Below are 16,696 nucleotides of genomic sequence, written 5' to 3'. Positions count from 1 at the left end.
CTGTTACGAATAGTCTCCCTTTTTGTTGATGAAAAATAGCTGGAAGATCACAGCCCACTGCAGTATCCTCTTTCACTTAAGACCACTGAAAGTTTACTGAGTCAGCTCCTGCACTTCCAGCCACATTCCTCAGCTGTTCAGGTTTATCCAGGAACAGTCTATGATGCAGAGAATGTGGCTGTATTGAAGTTTTAGACTAAATATCAAGGCACTCCTAGAAGATGCCTTCAATGCTGTCATCAGTTCTTCTGGCCTGCAATACATGTTCTGTGATTCTTTACAAAAAACATGTTTCAGATAAGGTATGTGCCATTGTGGCCCCAAACACAGAGTTTGTAGTTTATAGAATGCATTTATTTTAAGATCCCTTCTCATATTGTTTCAAAATTAAACTACGTAAGCTGTCATAATGAAGTGTCAAATTCAAAGCTAAATTAATTCTGACCTTGGCCCTAAAAAGAACAAACAAATTCATTATTCTTACCTTTCTTCTCCTTCATTCCAAGTACTTTGACTCCTGGATAAAACAAAAAAGATGCATTAATACAGTACAATGGACAATGAGCAGCACAACCACATATTTATGCAAAGAATTATGGTTATCTAGTTGTGTGGAGCTTTCTTGATTATTTGAAGCCCTTTTGAAACTCCACATAAAATAACAAGCAAACCCTTCTGCAAGATTTCAGTTCTAGCAAGAAACATCTTTGATTTGAGCTCAATATGAATAGCAGGGTATATTGACTCAAGAGATAAACATATCTTGCTTTTGCTGGGAAAAAAATAAATCTAGAAGTGTTTCAAATATCTTCAGATACATCAATCCTTTTTTAACCTCACACAATTTGAAAGAGTGAGAAGTTTCTTCTGTTCCTGCCCAGACTGCCACTATTCTCTTTTAGGATGAGATTTTCAAAGGAAAGAATGATTGCTCAAAATCAAGGCAGGTGAAACACATCTGCATATGATGTTTGACAGTCTTGTAAATGATTAAACTGAGATATAGCCTGCCTGGACCTACTCATCTGAGATCCCTTTATTGATGCTGATACTTCTGCTAAGTAGTTTCTGTATTTTCTGCCAGGAAAGACAAACATATTACTTTCAATAAAAAGAAAAAAAACCAACAAGAAAACAACCAGTTTTAGGAAACAAATTAATAATCTTTTCAACTCAGATTGTACATAGACTAACCAAGTTAAAAATCACATTACTCATTAAAACAAATGAAGCCATTGTGGAGAGCATTCTGGAACCTTCTTATACAAATATTCTTTTCTCAATATTCCCATATTAAGTAAAAGCTTTTTCTTTGTGCTGGGAAACCAGCATTTTTAGTGCAACTCGATCTTTCAGGAAGTTTATTAGACTGATTGTTTACAGAAACCTGTGGCATTCATGCTGGCCTTGTGACTTCAGGGGCCTTTGAGCTGTGGCTCTTCTTCCTGTGCAACAGTAAACTTCATTACTTGTTCCCTCTTCAACTGGTCACAAATAGCATAAATCAAGTGCTGGTTGAGACTCCAAAGAAACTTTCCCATGGGTCACGCTGCAAGAACTAAACAAAGTGCAAACCCACAAACCATGTTTATTTAAAATAGTTTTATCCGTAAATCATGTTTCCGCAAAACAAATTTATCCAGCATCTTATTGAGTTCCTGTTCTGCACATGGGAAAGGAAGAGAATGGGGTTTCCTGTCCTACTGCACCTGTGTATTCAGGGCATAGTTGCTTTCTACAGCAAATATCTAGAATTATGCATCCATTGAAAGAGCAGAGTCAGCATCTGAGGGAGCATTTCTCATTCTTATGTATCACACTGGATGTAATGGAGACATGAAACAGGAAGATGTAATATGTCACCTTGCCTTCTAGATTCTGGGTTTGCTATGGCTCTGAGAGTTTCAGCAAGACAGCTAGTATTTCATTAAAGAAGAGCAGACCCATAAATTTCATATGTTCACAATGTGACCTCTCCCCATTAACAGAATAAACAGAAGGGTACTTGACAGTGCCCCATTTCCATGCAAAAAATTAACAAGGTCTCTTGTTACAGGCTTGCCATGCATTACCTTTTGGCCTCTGCAAATCCCTACATACTTGGATATGGGCAAATCTCATGAGGGAGTAAATATAAAAATGTGCAACTGTTTTAAAATTATTCTTTTGTAATAACAGAATTGTTTTACTGATCCTTTGTGCTGTAACAGTGAACAAATACTGTCTCAGTTCTAAGTCCCAGCTGAGTAATGATTAAATTAGGAAGAAATTCTTTATTGTGAGGGTGGTGAGGCACTGTCACAGGTTGCCCAGAGAAGTCGTGGATGCCCCATCCCTGGAAGTGTTCAAGGCCAGGCTGGGTGAAGCTTTGAGCAACCTGGTCTAGTGGAAGGTGTCCCTGCCCATGGCAGGGGGGTTGGAACTGGATGATCTTTAAGGTCGCTTCCAACCCAAATAATTCTATCATTCCATGATATGATCTTATTTTTTTAACTTCAATATTGAAAAGACAAGGGTTATTTTCTTATCCTCCTACCCTAAAAGGTTTATCCTTATGTCAGAGACAAAGGCAGTGCAAAGGGCATTAAAACTTTCTTGATAGCATACAGCAAGACTTGGGCTTTCTCAAGGGTGCAGTAGCTCACAGACAAGTGGAACTTCATTATGTTGTTTTCCCATTAAGAAAGGAAACTACATAGCCACCCAGAGAGTGCCCTGAAATTTATAACCAAAATGGCAGAAAAAATTATATTCATGAAGATCCTTCTTGATATAACAGCTTATAAATATTCCTAATAAAACACAAAATGTCTGGAGGGCATTTGAATTAATGAAGACTCATTTTCTATTGCTTAGGGGACAATTGGACAGTGTAACAGCTCTCCTGTCCTCTGCCCAGACACACACAATATATTCAGCTTCCTCCCCTTTTCTCCATGTCTTCTGTGATATCCATGTCCCTTTCTGAATCCCCTTGCCCCAAGGAAATCAGGGCAGAGCTGCAGCTGCTCTGGAGCTGTGCCCACGCTGATCTGCCAGAGGGCTGCAGTCAAACAACGCAGAGAATGCACCACCCTTCAGAGTGAGCACTGTTTTAGACTGTCTCCTACTAGGAGACTGCTAGGCACTGCTTTTCACAAAACACACAGAAATTTAATTATCTTGGAGGCTTATAATCCCTTTCAAATTCAGCTAAGATTGGCCAGCAGCTGGAAAACCTTATTACATGCAGACAGAGAGCGTGATCGTACAAACTTCATTTCTTTAGGAAACCAGGCTAATAGAACTAACAGTGAAAAAGAGAGTAGGTACATCAACAACAGAGCACAACGTTCAGTTTCTGTTAAGTGTGAAGCCATTGTGACTGTAAAGAGTTCAAACAGGAAAAAAAAAACCAAGAGGGAAAGAGAACAAATATTTCCTCTTTGGTGCCACTGCACAGATGGAACAGGCTCAAAAATTACCTTCAGGTCTTTACTTTGGGAACCTTTTTAACTTGTTTTAATCTTAGTATATCGTCTGACCTGTTTCAGTTAGCTCCCTTGTAATGTAAAATGCCAGGCTGCAGACTACATGACTTGTAAGCCCTGCCTGGAGTTCAGATCTTTTTGTTTAAAATCCCAAGGGAAAGGAGAAGAATCTTGATATAATCAAAGACACTGAGATTGCTGCCTCCAGCCTATCTTTTGAGACATTATTTTTCTTTCTTGTACATGTTACCAACACTCATTTTTTAATTCCTATCCATTATGACATATTCTTTCATAGTTTAATCTTTTCCTGCTCTGTTTAGTCTTCAAATCTCATGTTATAACATAAGGGAAAAGTAGATCTAGCATTACACAACAGAATGCAGGCTGCTTGGGAGTCATTAAGTAAATAACAGAGCAGGAGATTTATCACTTCTATGCATGGGGGTTTATTGCATTTGAGTTGATGCATTCTTTGAATATATATTAAAAAAACCCCTCACATGGATTGGCTGCATACATCACACCTGTTCCTAATACTGTGCCTGGGCTGGCACACTCATTTGGTGGTACCAGTACTTGCCCTGTGAAAAAGGTCATGTGCAGCTGGCAAAAGGCAAATCCCTGCCACCTCTGCAGACAATGGCAAGGTTTCCAGTGGTGAAGGCAGGTGCTTTGGTGGAGATGCTCAAGTTAGATATTGGGGATCTTGGCTGTGTCACACATTTCCTTTGGAGTTTATCAGGGAACAGTACACAAATGGGGACAAAAGACACAAAGTGCCCTTGTTGCCTTTGTTAACTAGGTACCATCCAGCAGACTTTACCTTTTGTGCTTTCACTGGGTACCAGGTGGCTCTCTCCCGCCTGCAGTCTCTAATTCTGCTATCTGCAGTCATGCTGTCCTTCAGGAGATGGCTCAGGCCTGTGCTTTCTTACTCACACTCTTTAACTAGCCTGGACATCTGTAACTTGGCCTCCATCCACTTCTGGACTGCCTGACACGTGTTTCAGATCAGTAAAGCTGCTAACATCTGCTCACAGACCTTATGGGAGGTCAAGCTGGCATGCCCTGTCTCCTCTCACCAAGACCAAGAACCAGTACAAGGTTCCTGAGCCCAGGGCTTGCCCAAAGCTTGTAGTGATGAAGACACCCTTTTCCCACTTCCAGCACATGGAAAATTCCAGTAACAAGAATATCTGGTTTTTAACTATGCCTTGACTTTGGAGATGCTTGAACCGAACTCTTCCTGGTATTCCCTTTCCAACCTACACATCCTTACCAACTAATCCAATTCAAACTTTTATAGCTCATCAACATCTTTCTCTACACTGTCACACACACTAAATTCTCTTAGACTCTCATCATTTTTCTTCTTAGTCTTCTTAACTCTTCCATTTTTGTACTAAGGTCCTTTCATCAATAGAATTTCAACCTAAGGGAAAATTTCCATGATGGGGGAATACATATAATTTTATTTTTCTTTACACTGAAAAGTGCAATTCTAAACAACAGCCACATTAATGTCTCATTAGGACATTTGAAAAAATGAATGGATGTTTAATAGACTACGATCAAGATATCTTTTCTTCAAAGAATTCTTAAAAATACTGATTTTAAATCAGATGTAGTTGGGTCTTCTGTGTCATAATTTTCTATAGATGAAAAATGAACAGCTATACATGGGAAGATACATAGATAGACACAGATATAGATATAGATACAGATATAGATATAGATACAGATATGGGATTTTTCCCCTCCAACTTCAATATCATATTAAAATATTTACAGCATATCCAAGCATCTTTCATTTAATGACTTCAAAAAATCCCTAATGATTTCACTATCCTTGTTCTGAACTTAAGGAAGTACCTTGAATATGGCTCCTTGCAGTGAGTACCTTGCATGCAAGGCCACTGAGTTCTGTTGCAAGAGCAGCTGTTTCTCCCTCCTCCCATTTGAACAGCTTATATTTTAGACAGGATTTCTTCTTGAAAGGTATTGAGGACAGCCAGCCAGGGCTGCAAGTTCTGTCAGGCAGGCTAAACACATAGAGACACACAACAGTGTCTGGAGAAAAATTCAACGCTTAAACAATCTCGTTGCTTCTATATTCTGTACCCAAAAAACTTACCAAGGTGCCATTATTGAGGTAGTCCAGTATATCCAGGTTGGTAGATGTCATTAGGTTGTGTTTTGTTCTGGAGTCGGTCCAGGAAAGCATTATTTACCCTTTAAGTACAATAAAAAATGAACAATGACTGAAGTTCATAAACTATTGAAATTTAACATTCTGTGAGTGACTTTCCTTTCCCCTCTGTTCAGTGCCCATCTTCCTACATTTTACAAGCCTCTGCTGCATAACCATGGGTGGGCATGAGATCAGGTGGATTTAATGTTCAATTCACCAGATGCATCCTTATCCTGTGCTCAGCCTGTTGTGATTAAAATGTGCACCTCGGCTACTGTGTATAATGCACCAAAATTCTCCATAGAAAGATGACCTGTGTACCACTACCCACCATTTTAGGGAGGTTATCTAATTTGACCATTCACTTTAGACAATCTTTCAGCCCTCAGTGCACAAGGAAAGTTTCTAGAAGTAATGATTTCCTAATAAAAATGGAAAAACCCACTTAAGCTTGTTACTAATAGAGACAATTTATGCAGCAGACAACTTTCTCTACCATCCAGCTCTGAAATTCTGTCATTTTCTTGCACTGCTCTATCAATCTGGAAAGCATGAACCAATACAGACACAGTTTTCCTCAATCTGTTTTAAATACTTTCAAATTGGGATTGTTCAGCCTGGAGAAGAGAAGTCTCTGGGGTATCCTTACAGCAGTACCTAAAGTGGGCCTAAGGAGAGACGGAGAGGGACTTTTTAAAAGGGCATGTAGTGAGAAGGGGCAACAGGGAATAGCTTTAGACTAAAAGAGGGTAGATTTAGATTGGATATTAGGAAGAAATTCCTCACTATGAGGGTGCTGAAGCACTGGCACAAGTTACCCAGAGAAGTTGTGGATGCCCCATCCGTGGCAGTGTTCCAGGCCAGGTTGGATGGGGCCCTGAGCAACCTGGTCTAGTGGGAGGTGTCCCTGCCCCTGTCAGGGAGGTTGGAACTAGATGATCTTTAAGGTCCTTTCCAATCCAAATAATTCTATAATTCTATGATTCTTTGGAAAACTGTTTCTTTTCCCCCTCAATTACTGCTTAGGACTGAGGCACATGCTTAGACATGACTGCGGTTTTAATGTTTTACATGGTGTTGGTAAGAATGAGAAAAAAAGCAAAATACTGAGTTATTTCTGTCTAGGGATATGAGATGGACTGAATGAAAAATCCTTCATTAACTTCCATGGGTGATTATTTCAATGTCCTTGCGAGAGAAAAAAAAAGAAAAGAAAGCAGTCTGAAGAGTGGTTCCCTACACTGGTATTTTTTTTTTTATATTTCCGTAATGATATAAAAAAAAGAAACAAATGGTGTTTTTACTTTTGAGCCTGAGCATTGTTTTTTTTTACCAAGAGAAAACAAAGCTGAGAATAAAGCAGTGCTTCAGGATAATGAAAAGTCAGTTAAAGTGACAGAAGTGGAAGATGAGATCTGTTGAGCACAGAGAGGTCACAGCAGTAGGGCACAGCCTGGGGTGCAAAGAAATGCAGCTGCAGAAGGCCTTGCTGCACTGCAGGTTCCATCTGAATCGATATCAAATCCCATGTTTAGCTCTGTCTGCTAACCTCAGAGACAGTCAACCACAAGATGTGGCATGGACAAAGTGGACCATTCTAAAATAAATAAAAATGAAATAGATACATAGATGGACACATACATACATATGTAGATATGTAGATTCATATATAGATACACAGATAAACTGTGTCCCAGCTGAAGCTACTGCGCTAGTAGTCATCCATGAAACTATTAATAGTTTATGCTGTATCCTATGCTGATAGGATAAATAAAGTGAGAAAGGCACTCTGGGTCATACTGCATTACAGTGAGCAGTTGTAATGATGGATATTAGTGGCTCATTTGAAAGCAAAACTAAACCAGAGATGAGGTCAGGGATCCTCATTGCAATAGTCTTCTAAAGCATGAGTGCCTGCAATTTTGAGATCCTTTCCAGGTGGGAATTCAATTTGAGTGTATTCTGCATTTTTTGCATCATACCTCCTCTGTTCCTTTTGATGTGCTCTTGTTCTGATTTCCTCTTCCTGCTTTTGTTTAAAATCCATTAATTCAGCCTGGCAATGATAGAAGTGAAAACCAAACAAATAAACAAACAAACAAACTTACTTTTAATTAACATACTTATGTTGCAACCCTATTAATTCCACATGATTTTAGCCTCAGTTAGAGCCAGAACTTCTCTCAGCAGCATTTTATTTATGTGACAGCACTATGTTAAAAACTGAGCTGTTTTTTCTGTTCAGCATGTGGATGATTTTTGTTTGTGCCTTAAAAAAGGGAAGTTACAGGATTCAGACATTTGAAGTCCTACATTTAAGGGGGTATGCCAGACACCAGTCTGCTTCCCCTTGTCCCAACACACAGGTTTGAATTTCCTGGTGGGTCCAAGGGGGAAAACAGCCAAAGTCAGGAGCAGACACAGCTGTCATGCCCACAGGGTAAGAAGGAGACATGTCCTTCTCCTCCTGCCTCTATGGAGTGCAAGGAGAAGATGAGATCTGGGGCATGTGGTGTGGTGTGTCACCTCCAGCTCCCTAGGGTTCCCATCAGGGTGAGGAGGGCAAATGGTACTTGTTGGTGTGGTGGAAACATATACAAGCTCTTAGCATTGCAGCAGAGTACCACCCTTACATAGTATTAAGGTATATAAACAGTGTCAAAGGGAATTCTTTTCAGAGGAGAGTTTGCTCATGCAATTTTAGCCAGAACTGTGAAGGAAACACAGTTTGTATGACTCTGATCTGTATGTGTGCTTGTCTAGCTCTTGCTGTCTGCAACACACCCAAGAACTGAAGTTGCAGATCCTTCTGCAAAGGAAATTAGGCTTGCAGGGCAAGGAAGAAGGGATAGGAACAGACCCATCTTTCATATTTTCCATAGCAACTGCACAGCAGTAGGAATAGAAACTAAAATAAAATGATGTGGTTAGATAAAAGCTTCAATAACTGAGTGGAACAAGATTTTTTTTTTTAAATCAATTTAAGTGGAACATTAAGTAAAAACTATGCAATAAATGTATGGAGAAAATCAATAACTGAGAATGTGTTGTGTATCAATATTTGCCTAGCCCTAAAAGAAGAAACAGGATTAAGAAATAAAAAAGCCAACCTCAATTTTCACTATTTTAAATAACTATTCAACCTGAAAATTAAAACTCAGTATCTGACTTTCCAATATGCCGACTCCTCTCTTGGAGTAATGTTCTGAAATATACTGTGTGTATATGATGCAGTGTTCAAAGTGAACTGAAAATTTCTAAATCAAGCAGTACATACTAAAACCTGTTCTGAAGAAAAAAGGGAACTGACAATACCTACACATTTTATAGCTACACTGTGCTAGGAGGTACACACAAGACAGAATTCACAATTACTTTAATAAATATTAGTTTGAAGTAGAAACGAGCCAACATATATCTGAGGGACAATTATTGGAGCCCTTAAAATACACATTATTTACAGTAGGTTTGTAAGTAGTGCATTACTCTGCACAATAGGTAGCAGCAACTGTGAAGGCAAGTAGAACTTGGAACCACATAGCAAAGAAGAGCAGCCTTTGAAGCAGCCAACACCTCCTTAGCAACTCGTGGAAATCACTAAAGGGTCTACAGCTCCACACAAGTCCCTTAAACCAAACCCATGAATTAGGGGCGTGCTAATTTACATCTGTAGTTATTTTCTCTTTGGAAGGATCCATGTACAGACTACAACAGGTACCACCCTTATGCCCATCCAGACTGTCTTTCAAAAACTTTTCCTCTGTATAGGTTCTGGGAATAAGCCTACACCTGATGGGATAGCAGTTAAGAGCCTCCACCTTTTTTTCCCAGTGTCATAGTTGTTAAAATACTATGAAATGAGGACACATCACCAACATGTAAAGAAAAATATCCATGAGAAGGGATGAGTAACTTCTCCAGCTCTAGAAGAATCTCAGTGGATGGAATTTGTTGTGCTAAAATTCTCTACTGGGGAAGTAGCTTAACATTAATTTGGATGTTACTGACAGCAGAGGCACAGCAAGTGGCTCAGCACTTGCTCATATGTTTTCACATGATTTGCTAGATTTTCAAGTGCTGCCCTCCCTGTGCTTTCACAGTCAAACCTGGAGCCAAGACAGGTAACTTCGCACCGTGCCATCACCTTTGGTAGATGAACTTTATGTGGATATGGTACCCAAATCTATACCAGAGGGACTACACATTTCAGGCAATGCATGATGCATATGCAGACTATGGAGTTCAAAGTTGCAGTTCCAGCATGCCTACTTTTAAGACAATTCAAAATTCTTTAGCTAGCTAGTGAACAAGGGCACAGAGAAGTATACTGTAATTAACAGCAAATCTGAACATTTCCACATTCCATTTGAAAATGCAGAGCCCATGGCCCTCAATTCTTTAGAAAGAGACAATTCAGAAAGATCACCCTTAATTTCTCAGCAAGATGACTTCCGCCTGCAAGAGAGTGAACTGGTTTTCTTAGCCTATGAAATCAGTTGCCGTGGTCAAGAAACCTTCTACACAATTATTCAAATGGAGAGGTGAAAAGGAGCTCATTTTCCAGATGCAAACAGCCTTGAACTCCAAAGATAATTGTCCTGCCCCTGTTCAAATTTTACAGCTTGATTCATCTCTCTCACAGTATTTGAAAACAGTGACTGAATCACTTTTGCTAAAGAGAAGCTCTGTGCATAGGCTACAAGTAATCAATGTATTTAATTGGTTTCACAGCATGCAAAAATGATACAATATGCAAACTGTTAATGTATAATTACCTTCCTCTGTTGTTCTTGCTTCATTTCCTCTAATCTTCTGTTTTCATCCTCTCGAAGAGCTTGCTTATAAGCATGGCTTCTTTTCTATTGTTCAGCAGAAAATAAAAGCATACTGGTGTGGTGAGAGGAGGGCCAAACTCCCAAACCTTATTCTCAAATTGTTATATGGGTGATTAACAAACACAAATGGTTGAATGATTCCAGTTACTGAAGAAACAGATTAGCCTCAAGACTAGAATTTAAGTGAGAAGAGGCCTAAATCCTCTCAGTCATTCGGTTTGGTTGAATGTCCACCTGCACATCACACCCAGGTAGTCACAGCAAGTGCTATTCTGTGTCCCAGTGACAACCATGAAGACATCCTGAGCAGTCAGAAAACACAGTCGGGATATATGATAGTGAGATGGGGTATTCTGGGAGGAAAGAAAAATAATGAAAATATTACCAAGATAAAAAAGCAGAATGGAGGCCTTGTAATGAAGGGGAACACAGGATTATTTGTGGAGGTAGGGCAATAGGAGAGTTCAAAACTGCTGCTATTTGTGAGGCATCAAGACAACTGAAAATCTGAACTGCACATCATGAATAATTTAATAACTGTGCAATAGATTTTCATTACAATAACTAGCCCTGGTCTTTCACAAGTTGTAATTGTTTGCAAAAAGCCAACCTACAATTAGGGTCTTTGAGGATCCTTAGGCTATTCTACACTGGAACTTCTACTGTAAAGTCTTTGAGCAGGGGCATAGTGTAGCACACTAGAAAATGAGCCAGTACAATTTACTACAAGAATTGTGCAGATTTGACTTCAATGAGGAATTTGTTACAGGTCTACAGAATATTCCCAAAACTTGATATATGCGTGCAGAATGACACCATTAAAACAACAGGCACATAATTTGCTAAAAAGACTGAATAGAGAAAGCAATTATTAATAGCTCAGTTTTGAGCTGGGAGAAGTTCTTACATGTGCCCAGGGAGACTCATTCTGGGTCCGATATTATTCATTACTCTCTGTAATAGCTTGGAGAACTGTGTGGAGAGTATGTTAATCAACTTGGAAGACAATAAAAATCTACACAGGATTGGTCACACTTTGAAAGACAGGATTAAAATTAATTATGAGCTTGATTAAATAAGCAGGCCAAAAAAGTCATCAATGACGGAGTCACTCAAAAGAAGTCAAATTTGTTCACGGACGTGAAGTAACATTTGGCAAGGATAGTTGACATAGGTGTGCTAAATTAGTATCACTATCCAAGAAATGATGTGAGGGAAAAAACTTTGATCTGCATCACATTGTCCCAAACTGTTTTGAGAACAAGAATTTAAAATTTTCAAAAATCACATACATGTGTGTATATTCCCCCTTTTAGCATTCATGTCAGGCATGTCCTAAGCTTATCACACTTCACTATTTCAAATACATTGTTCCTGAATCTTTTAATTACTCCAGACAAAGGACACGTTCAAGGTAACATCCAAATTAGAGTCCTAGTTTTCCCACTGGTTTAGCATTTTGGTGCTATGCCAAGTTTATCTAGGTAAGAACTCACTGGTTATGTGCTTCAGATTCCTTGCACAGAGGACAGGCTGTGTCCATGCCTATAGACTGGACCTCATCCAAGCTGGGAAGACTTTGCTAGCTGCATTGATGCATTATAAACAAGTAATTATTTGATTCACAAAGCTACAGAAATGCAGGCACACAAAAGACAGGTATAATGTCAGCTAGTATTAAAGAACAGTACAGATAAATGGTGTATTTTATCCGCTTGGACACTAGCAAAGTGAAAGATGAACTATGGGATGTAATTCAGCATAACCTATTGAGAAACCTGTCAAAACATGGAATGAGAAAGCCACACATAGGCAGGAGAAGTAGGCCAAGGCTAAAAGTAGGACCTGTACAACTGAAAGAGTTCGGTGTTCTTTCAGCCATCCACCCACTTCCATATGGATATGAAAACAGCACACCAGAATGCTGAAATCCAAGTCAGTTGTGGGGACATGAGCTCACTTGTCTTCACAGTTCAACTCTCACATCGTATGAAGGCTGCAGAGCAAGGCCTTCCCAACCAAAGCAAGCTCCCTACTGTTTGGAGTGTTGGATGCTTCAAGAGGGAGGTAGAAGTGGTTTCAAGACATCTTTTCTCCCTTTCCATAGTCCTTCATCTTGGTTGTTCATCCGGAACTACAAAATACAGTCTGAAAGCCACTCTCCTGCAATTGACCTTCTGTCCAGCAGTGCCGGGCAGAAATTGGCACTTTCTAGCTATATATCTGCCCACATTTGCTAAAATGTCTTTAGGATTTTCAGAGACACAAGGTATTCTGAAGAATTAAAGGGGAATGGAACCTATTTTCAATATCACCTTCCCTTTTCATGCAATGAAAACCAGGAAGAGATCCTAGAGGCAATACATATATCCTGTTGGCAGCAATTTCTATAAAGGGAGGATTCTTGCCCATTTATTTCTAAGGCATCTGAGGAAATATGGAGGCAAATCTTCCCTTCCTGTTACCCAACAGTTGGTGCTCAAGGCTGTATACAACAGAGGGCTGCCCAGATCAGAAATTGCAAACTTCTGCTGAGTTGCTTCAATGTTAATTTCTGTCCACTTGGCTCCCTGTTCTCTGTCCTTCCCCAATTACAAACCTCCCTGCAGGGGAAATACTTCTCTCTCAGGGTTAATATTCCTCACTGAAAGTTTTTACATTAGTTGGAAAGCTTGGTTTAGACATGAAGAGACTAATTGTATGTGAAAAAGCCTCTTAGAGCCAATTAGAATAATGACATTGAAGCAATACTTTATCTATTTCCTAATTACACTGATACTTAGCAGACTCATTCTAACTGGGACAAAGACCCCAAGCAGTGTATGGAATCACTTTTAGGATGCAGTGAGAAACAAGCTTCTCTTTTGACTGGATTTTTAATGCAGTAAAGCATCTGCTGACATGAACTAATTGAGCTTTCATGAAAGCTTACCACCAGTGGATGGGTACAGGGCATACTTAAGATTTTCATCTGACCTTAGAATATAAATCTAGTTCTCATTTATCAGAAAGTGATAGCGGACTGTGAGCAGTCCTCTACTATGCAGAATACCCTGCCACTGTGTAGGAGACAATGTAAGCAGTCTCATTCACCCAGAAAGGCTCCTTGGTACTCACTGAGTTATGTCTTAGCAATTAAGCTCAATTAGGATATTCTAACATTACACTACTGACAGCACCTGGAAAGCTGATAGACAATACAGCACATGCCATGGTTTTGCTTACCCATGCTGTAGATTCTGGGCCAGGACTAGCAGTCTGACAGGAATCACTCTTTGGCAAGCCCATGTCCAATCTGCTCAATAATTCATTGGTTTTGCTATGAAGAAATTCAATCCAAATAGAATTGTTAGTGCTTCCATAAAAATAAACACAGCTTTTTATTCCACCCTTGGAATCTAGCCTAGACATTTTATCACGTGTCTGCTGAAAAACATCACAGGTAGAAAAAAAAGGTTATGGAAACAGACAAATGGGACAGAGGATACAGAACCTATACTGTAGATAAGACATTTGCTGGGATGATTTTTTAAGCAAACAATTAAGGTCATTTGCATATTTGGGGTGTAGAGTTGCTATGCTTTCCTCATGGTAAAGCTCCTATAATACAGACTCACATACCACTGGACTTCATGAGGATGCAACTGCTTCACTGAATTGCTGCAAATCCTTCTATGAGATCTATAAATCTCAGCTAAGTACTTTAAAAGATTATTTTCAGGAATTTTCCTTCACAGTTAATACAATGCAGCCTTACAACAAATTACTTTATCAAGCAGAAAGGCTTTCAAGCATTTTGTACCGTTGAAAAAATTGCTTGTCTTTAGTTAATGCACAACATTTTCATTTCTTATTCTGGTTAGGGCAATTTTCTTTTTCCAACTGCATCCCTAATAAACCCAGAATTTCGAAGTAGCATTACTTTGCTTACAGTTTCAACCAAGTACAATTAAACTAGGTCACAAACAAAAAGAGAGAATGGGAGTTTGTGTGCTGTGATGAGGAATCAGTTTCTTAACCTGCAGTCCCAGGCACATATATTGAAGTATTTTCTCACTCAAAGAAACAGAGTTAGAGGAAAGAGGCAATTTTATTCCTGTGTACAGCTTTGGAAAACATGAAGGCACTGAAGTGAGAGCAGAAAGAGTGCTTCAAGTGATATTGAACACAAAGATTTACTCTTCTAACAGGGCAACCAGTTAGTTCTGTGTAGGAGAAGATGCCACTACCAAAGACTTAAACGTGGAGAGAAAGCCTTGGCTGCTGAAGAGTGATTATGATTAATAGCTGAACAGACTACCAAGTGTGTTTTTATATTTCACTCCATGATCTAAAACTGTGAGTAAATACTTCATTGGAAAAATGTCCTGCTGGTCAGTGAGGAGTGGTATATTGAGGAGAAGCTGGGAAAAAGAACAAGAACCCACAAGTTCTTCTCTGCTACTCTACACAATAAAAACTATGTTAGCACTTCAGGTACAAAATACTTGCTCAAGCAAGTCAGGCTTTTAAAGTCTCACCGTTCCCAGTTCACTCCCTTTCCTCTATTACCTGGGCAGTTAACAGACCTCAGCCAATGCACAATAAAGAAAGAACCAAATGAAACACTGTTTTCCCTGATCTGCAAGGTACCTGTATATAAAGGTTGAACAAATTAATAGTCTTCTTATACAAGTGTTAAGCACTCGAATTTTTTCCATGAAAGATGAGGTAAGGTTGCACAGAATAATTTTGGGAACTCAAAGATTTAAATTGCAGATTTTGTGTTTCTCTACCTATGCTAAAACTGATCAAATAACAATTTATTTCTACACCAGAAAGACTAAGAACTCCTACAGAAAATCTGGAGTATATTTGAGAAGGTTGAAGCTCTGCGAAAAAATATGTGGCAACTTGGGGCTGTGTCTACATGCCCTAATTCCTTATGGATGGCAAGAGAATGACATGGAGTATGTGGAACTTCTCATTATTTGCATAAAAAATGTGGTGGAGGCCACTGAATTTCCCAGATCAGCACACTGATAGGTGAAAAGCTTACTCAGTTTTAGTATCAGAAAAGACGATTATGAGAGTGGAAGCAAATAAAGTTCATCAGCAAGACTGCACACTGCCTTTGAATAGAGAAACACCTGAGTTCACCAAATTAAGTAATACATTAACGAAGTGTTCCTATTACAAGAAAGGGACTCAGGTTTCTGAGTTTTCTGATCAAAGTTAAGTCAGATCTTATATATGTTAATCTGTTGTATGTCATCTCTATGGTAACCCAGCAGTGCACCTAGGGTTGCCAGACTGAATGTCTGAATGGTATTTTTCATAATACTAAACCTTCAGTCATAACAATGCAGAGCACAGCTTAAAGCAGTCTGCGTGGAAAGGGAGAATTCAGTGAGATGACAGTTCAGTTAACGCTCTGGAAAGGAAAGTACTATCTCCAGAAGGAAATCAGCATATCAATACACAGTCAGACAGTTGGAACAACATCTCATTCACTTGCTTAAACTTCAAGGGCTAATCAAAAATGCTAATAAAATGTGCTCCTCTAAACTAAGTAACATTAAGGAAAGAAAAGCATGAGATGAAAAACTGTATTTGAATACAGAAGAATTCTGATACCCTTCAAATATAGCTAGGCAAAAGGAGATAAGAGATTTTGACTAACCAAGAAGAAGGTTCCCTCCTAACAGGCTGCTAACCTGAGTTCTGACTACCCTAAGCATCAGTCTGAAGACAAGAGAGCCACTGATGCTCTGGTTAAAGTGATCTCATGAGGGTATTATGTCTTGGTAGGCCTGTTTCCCATTACACCATTGAGAAAAACCTTTTGCTCTGCTAATTAAAAACAGCCTTCTCCCATACTGGTATGTTTAATAGCACCAAGCACTACTCTTAGCATGGGAACTCAGCCATCAGTGCAGTAACTACTCCTGGAACAGTTTTGACTTCTCCCAGACAGCACTTTCCCAAATAACTCCTGGCTTCTGTCCAGGAATGAATATCAGCCACAACTCCCAACAGGCATTTTAGATGCTACCACCCCATTCTGGAAGGTAAAAAAGCTTTCTAGCAATGGAAGCGGGCACTCTTAGGCCTGTTGGCCTCAGAAGTGACAGTGATTGACAGTGTTTAATTTATCAGTACAGATGCAGAGGTGGGGGACTGAAGCACAATACCGGATTTGGGCTGTCATACATGAA

General features: G+C 39.3%; 1 protein-coding gene across 3 annotated transcripts in view; it reads right to left on the bottom strand.

The window, feature by feature from the left end:
* EPSTI1 (epithelial stromal interaction 1) overlaps positions 1-16,696 on the bottom strand; it is a 55,490-nt gene that overhangs the window by 6,649 nt on the left and 32,145 nt on the right. For 2 of the 3 annotated variants that reach the window (XR_014226280.1, XM_082278206.1), the window contains exons 7-11: positions 13,725-13,818; positions 10,440-10,523; positions 7,647-7,720; positions 5,608-5,705; positions 485-517 (exon numbers count right to left, since the gene is read on the bottom strand). Coding sequence is in view for 2 of the 3 variants with exons in the window: in XM_082278206.1 (XP_082134332.1) it covers positions 5,618-5,705; positions 7,647-7,720; positions 10,440-10,523; positions 13,725-13,818 (340 nt within the window). In the remaining variant the exon portion in view is untranslated. The other variant, XM_082278207.1, reaches the window with a different exon arrangement.

The sequence above is a fragment of the Coloeus monedula genome (genome assembly GCF_965178545.1).
Source record: "Coloeus monedula genome assembly, chromosome: 3".
NCBI lineage: Eukaryota > Metazoa > Chordata > Aves > Passeriformes > Corvidae > Coloeus > Coloeus monedula.
This window is presented reverse-complemented; position numbering and strand designations above follow the sequence as displayed.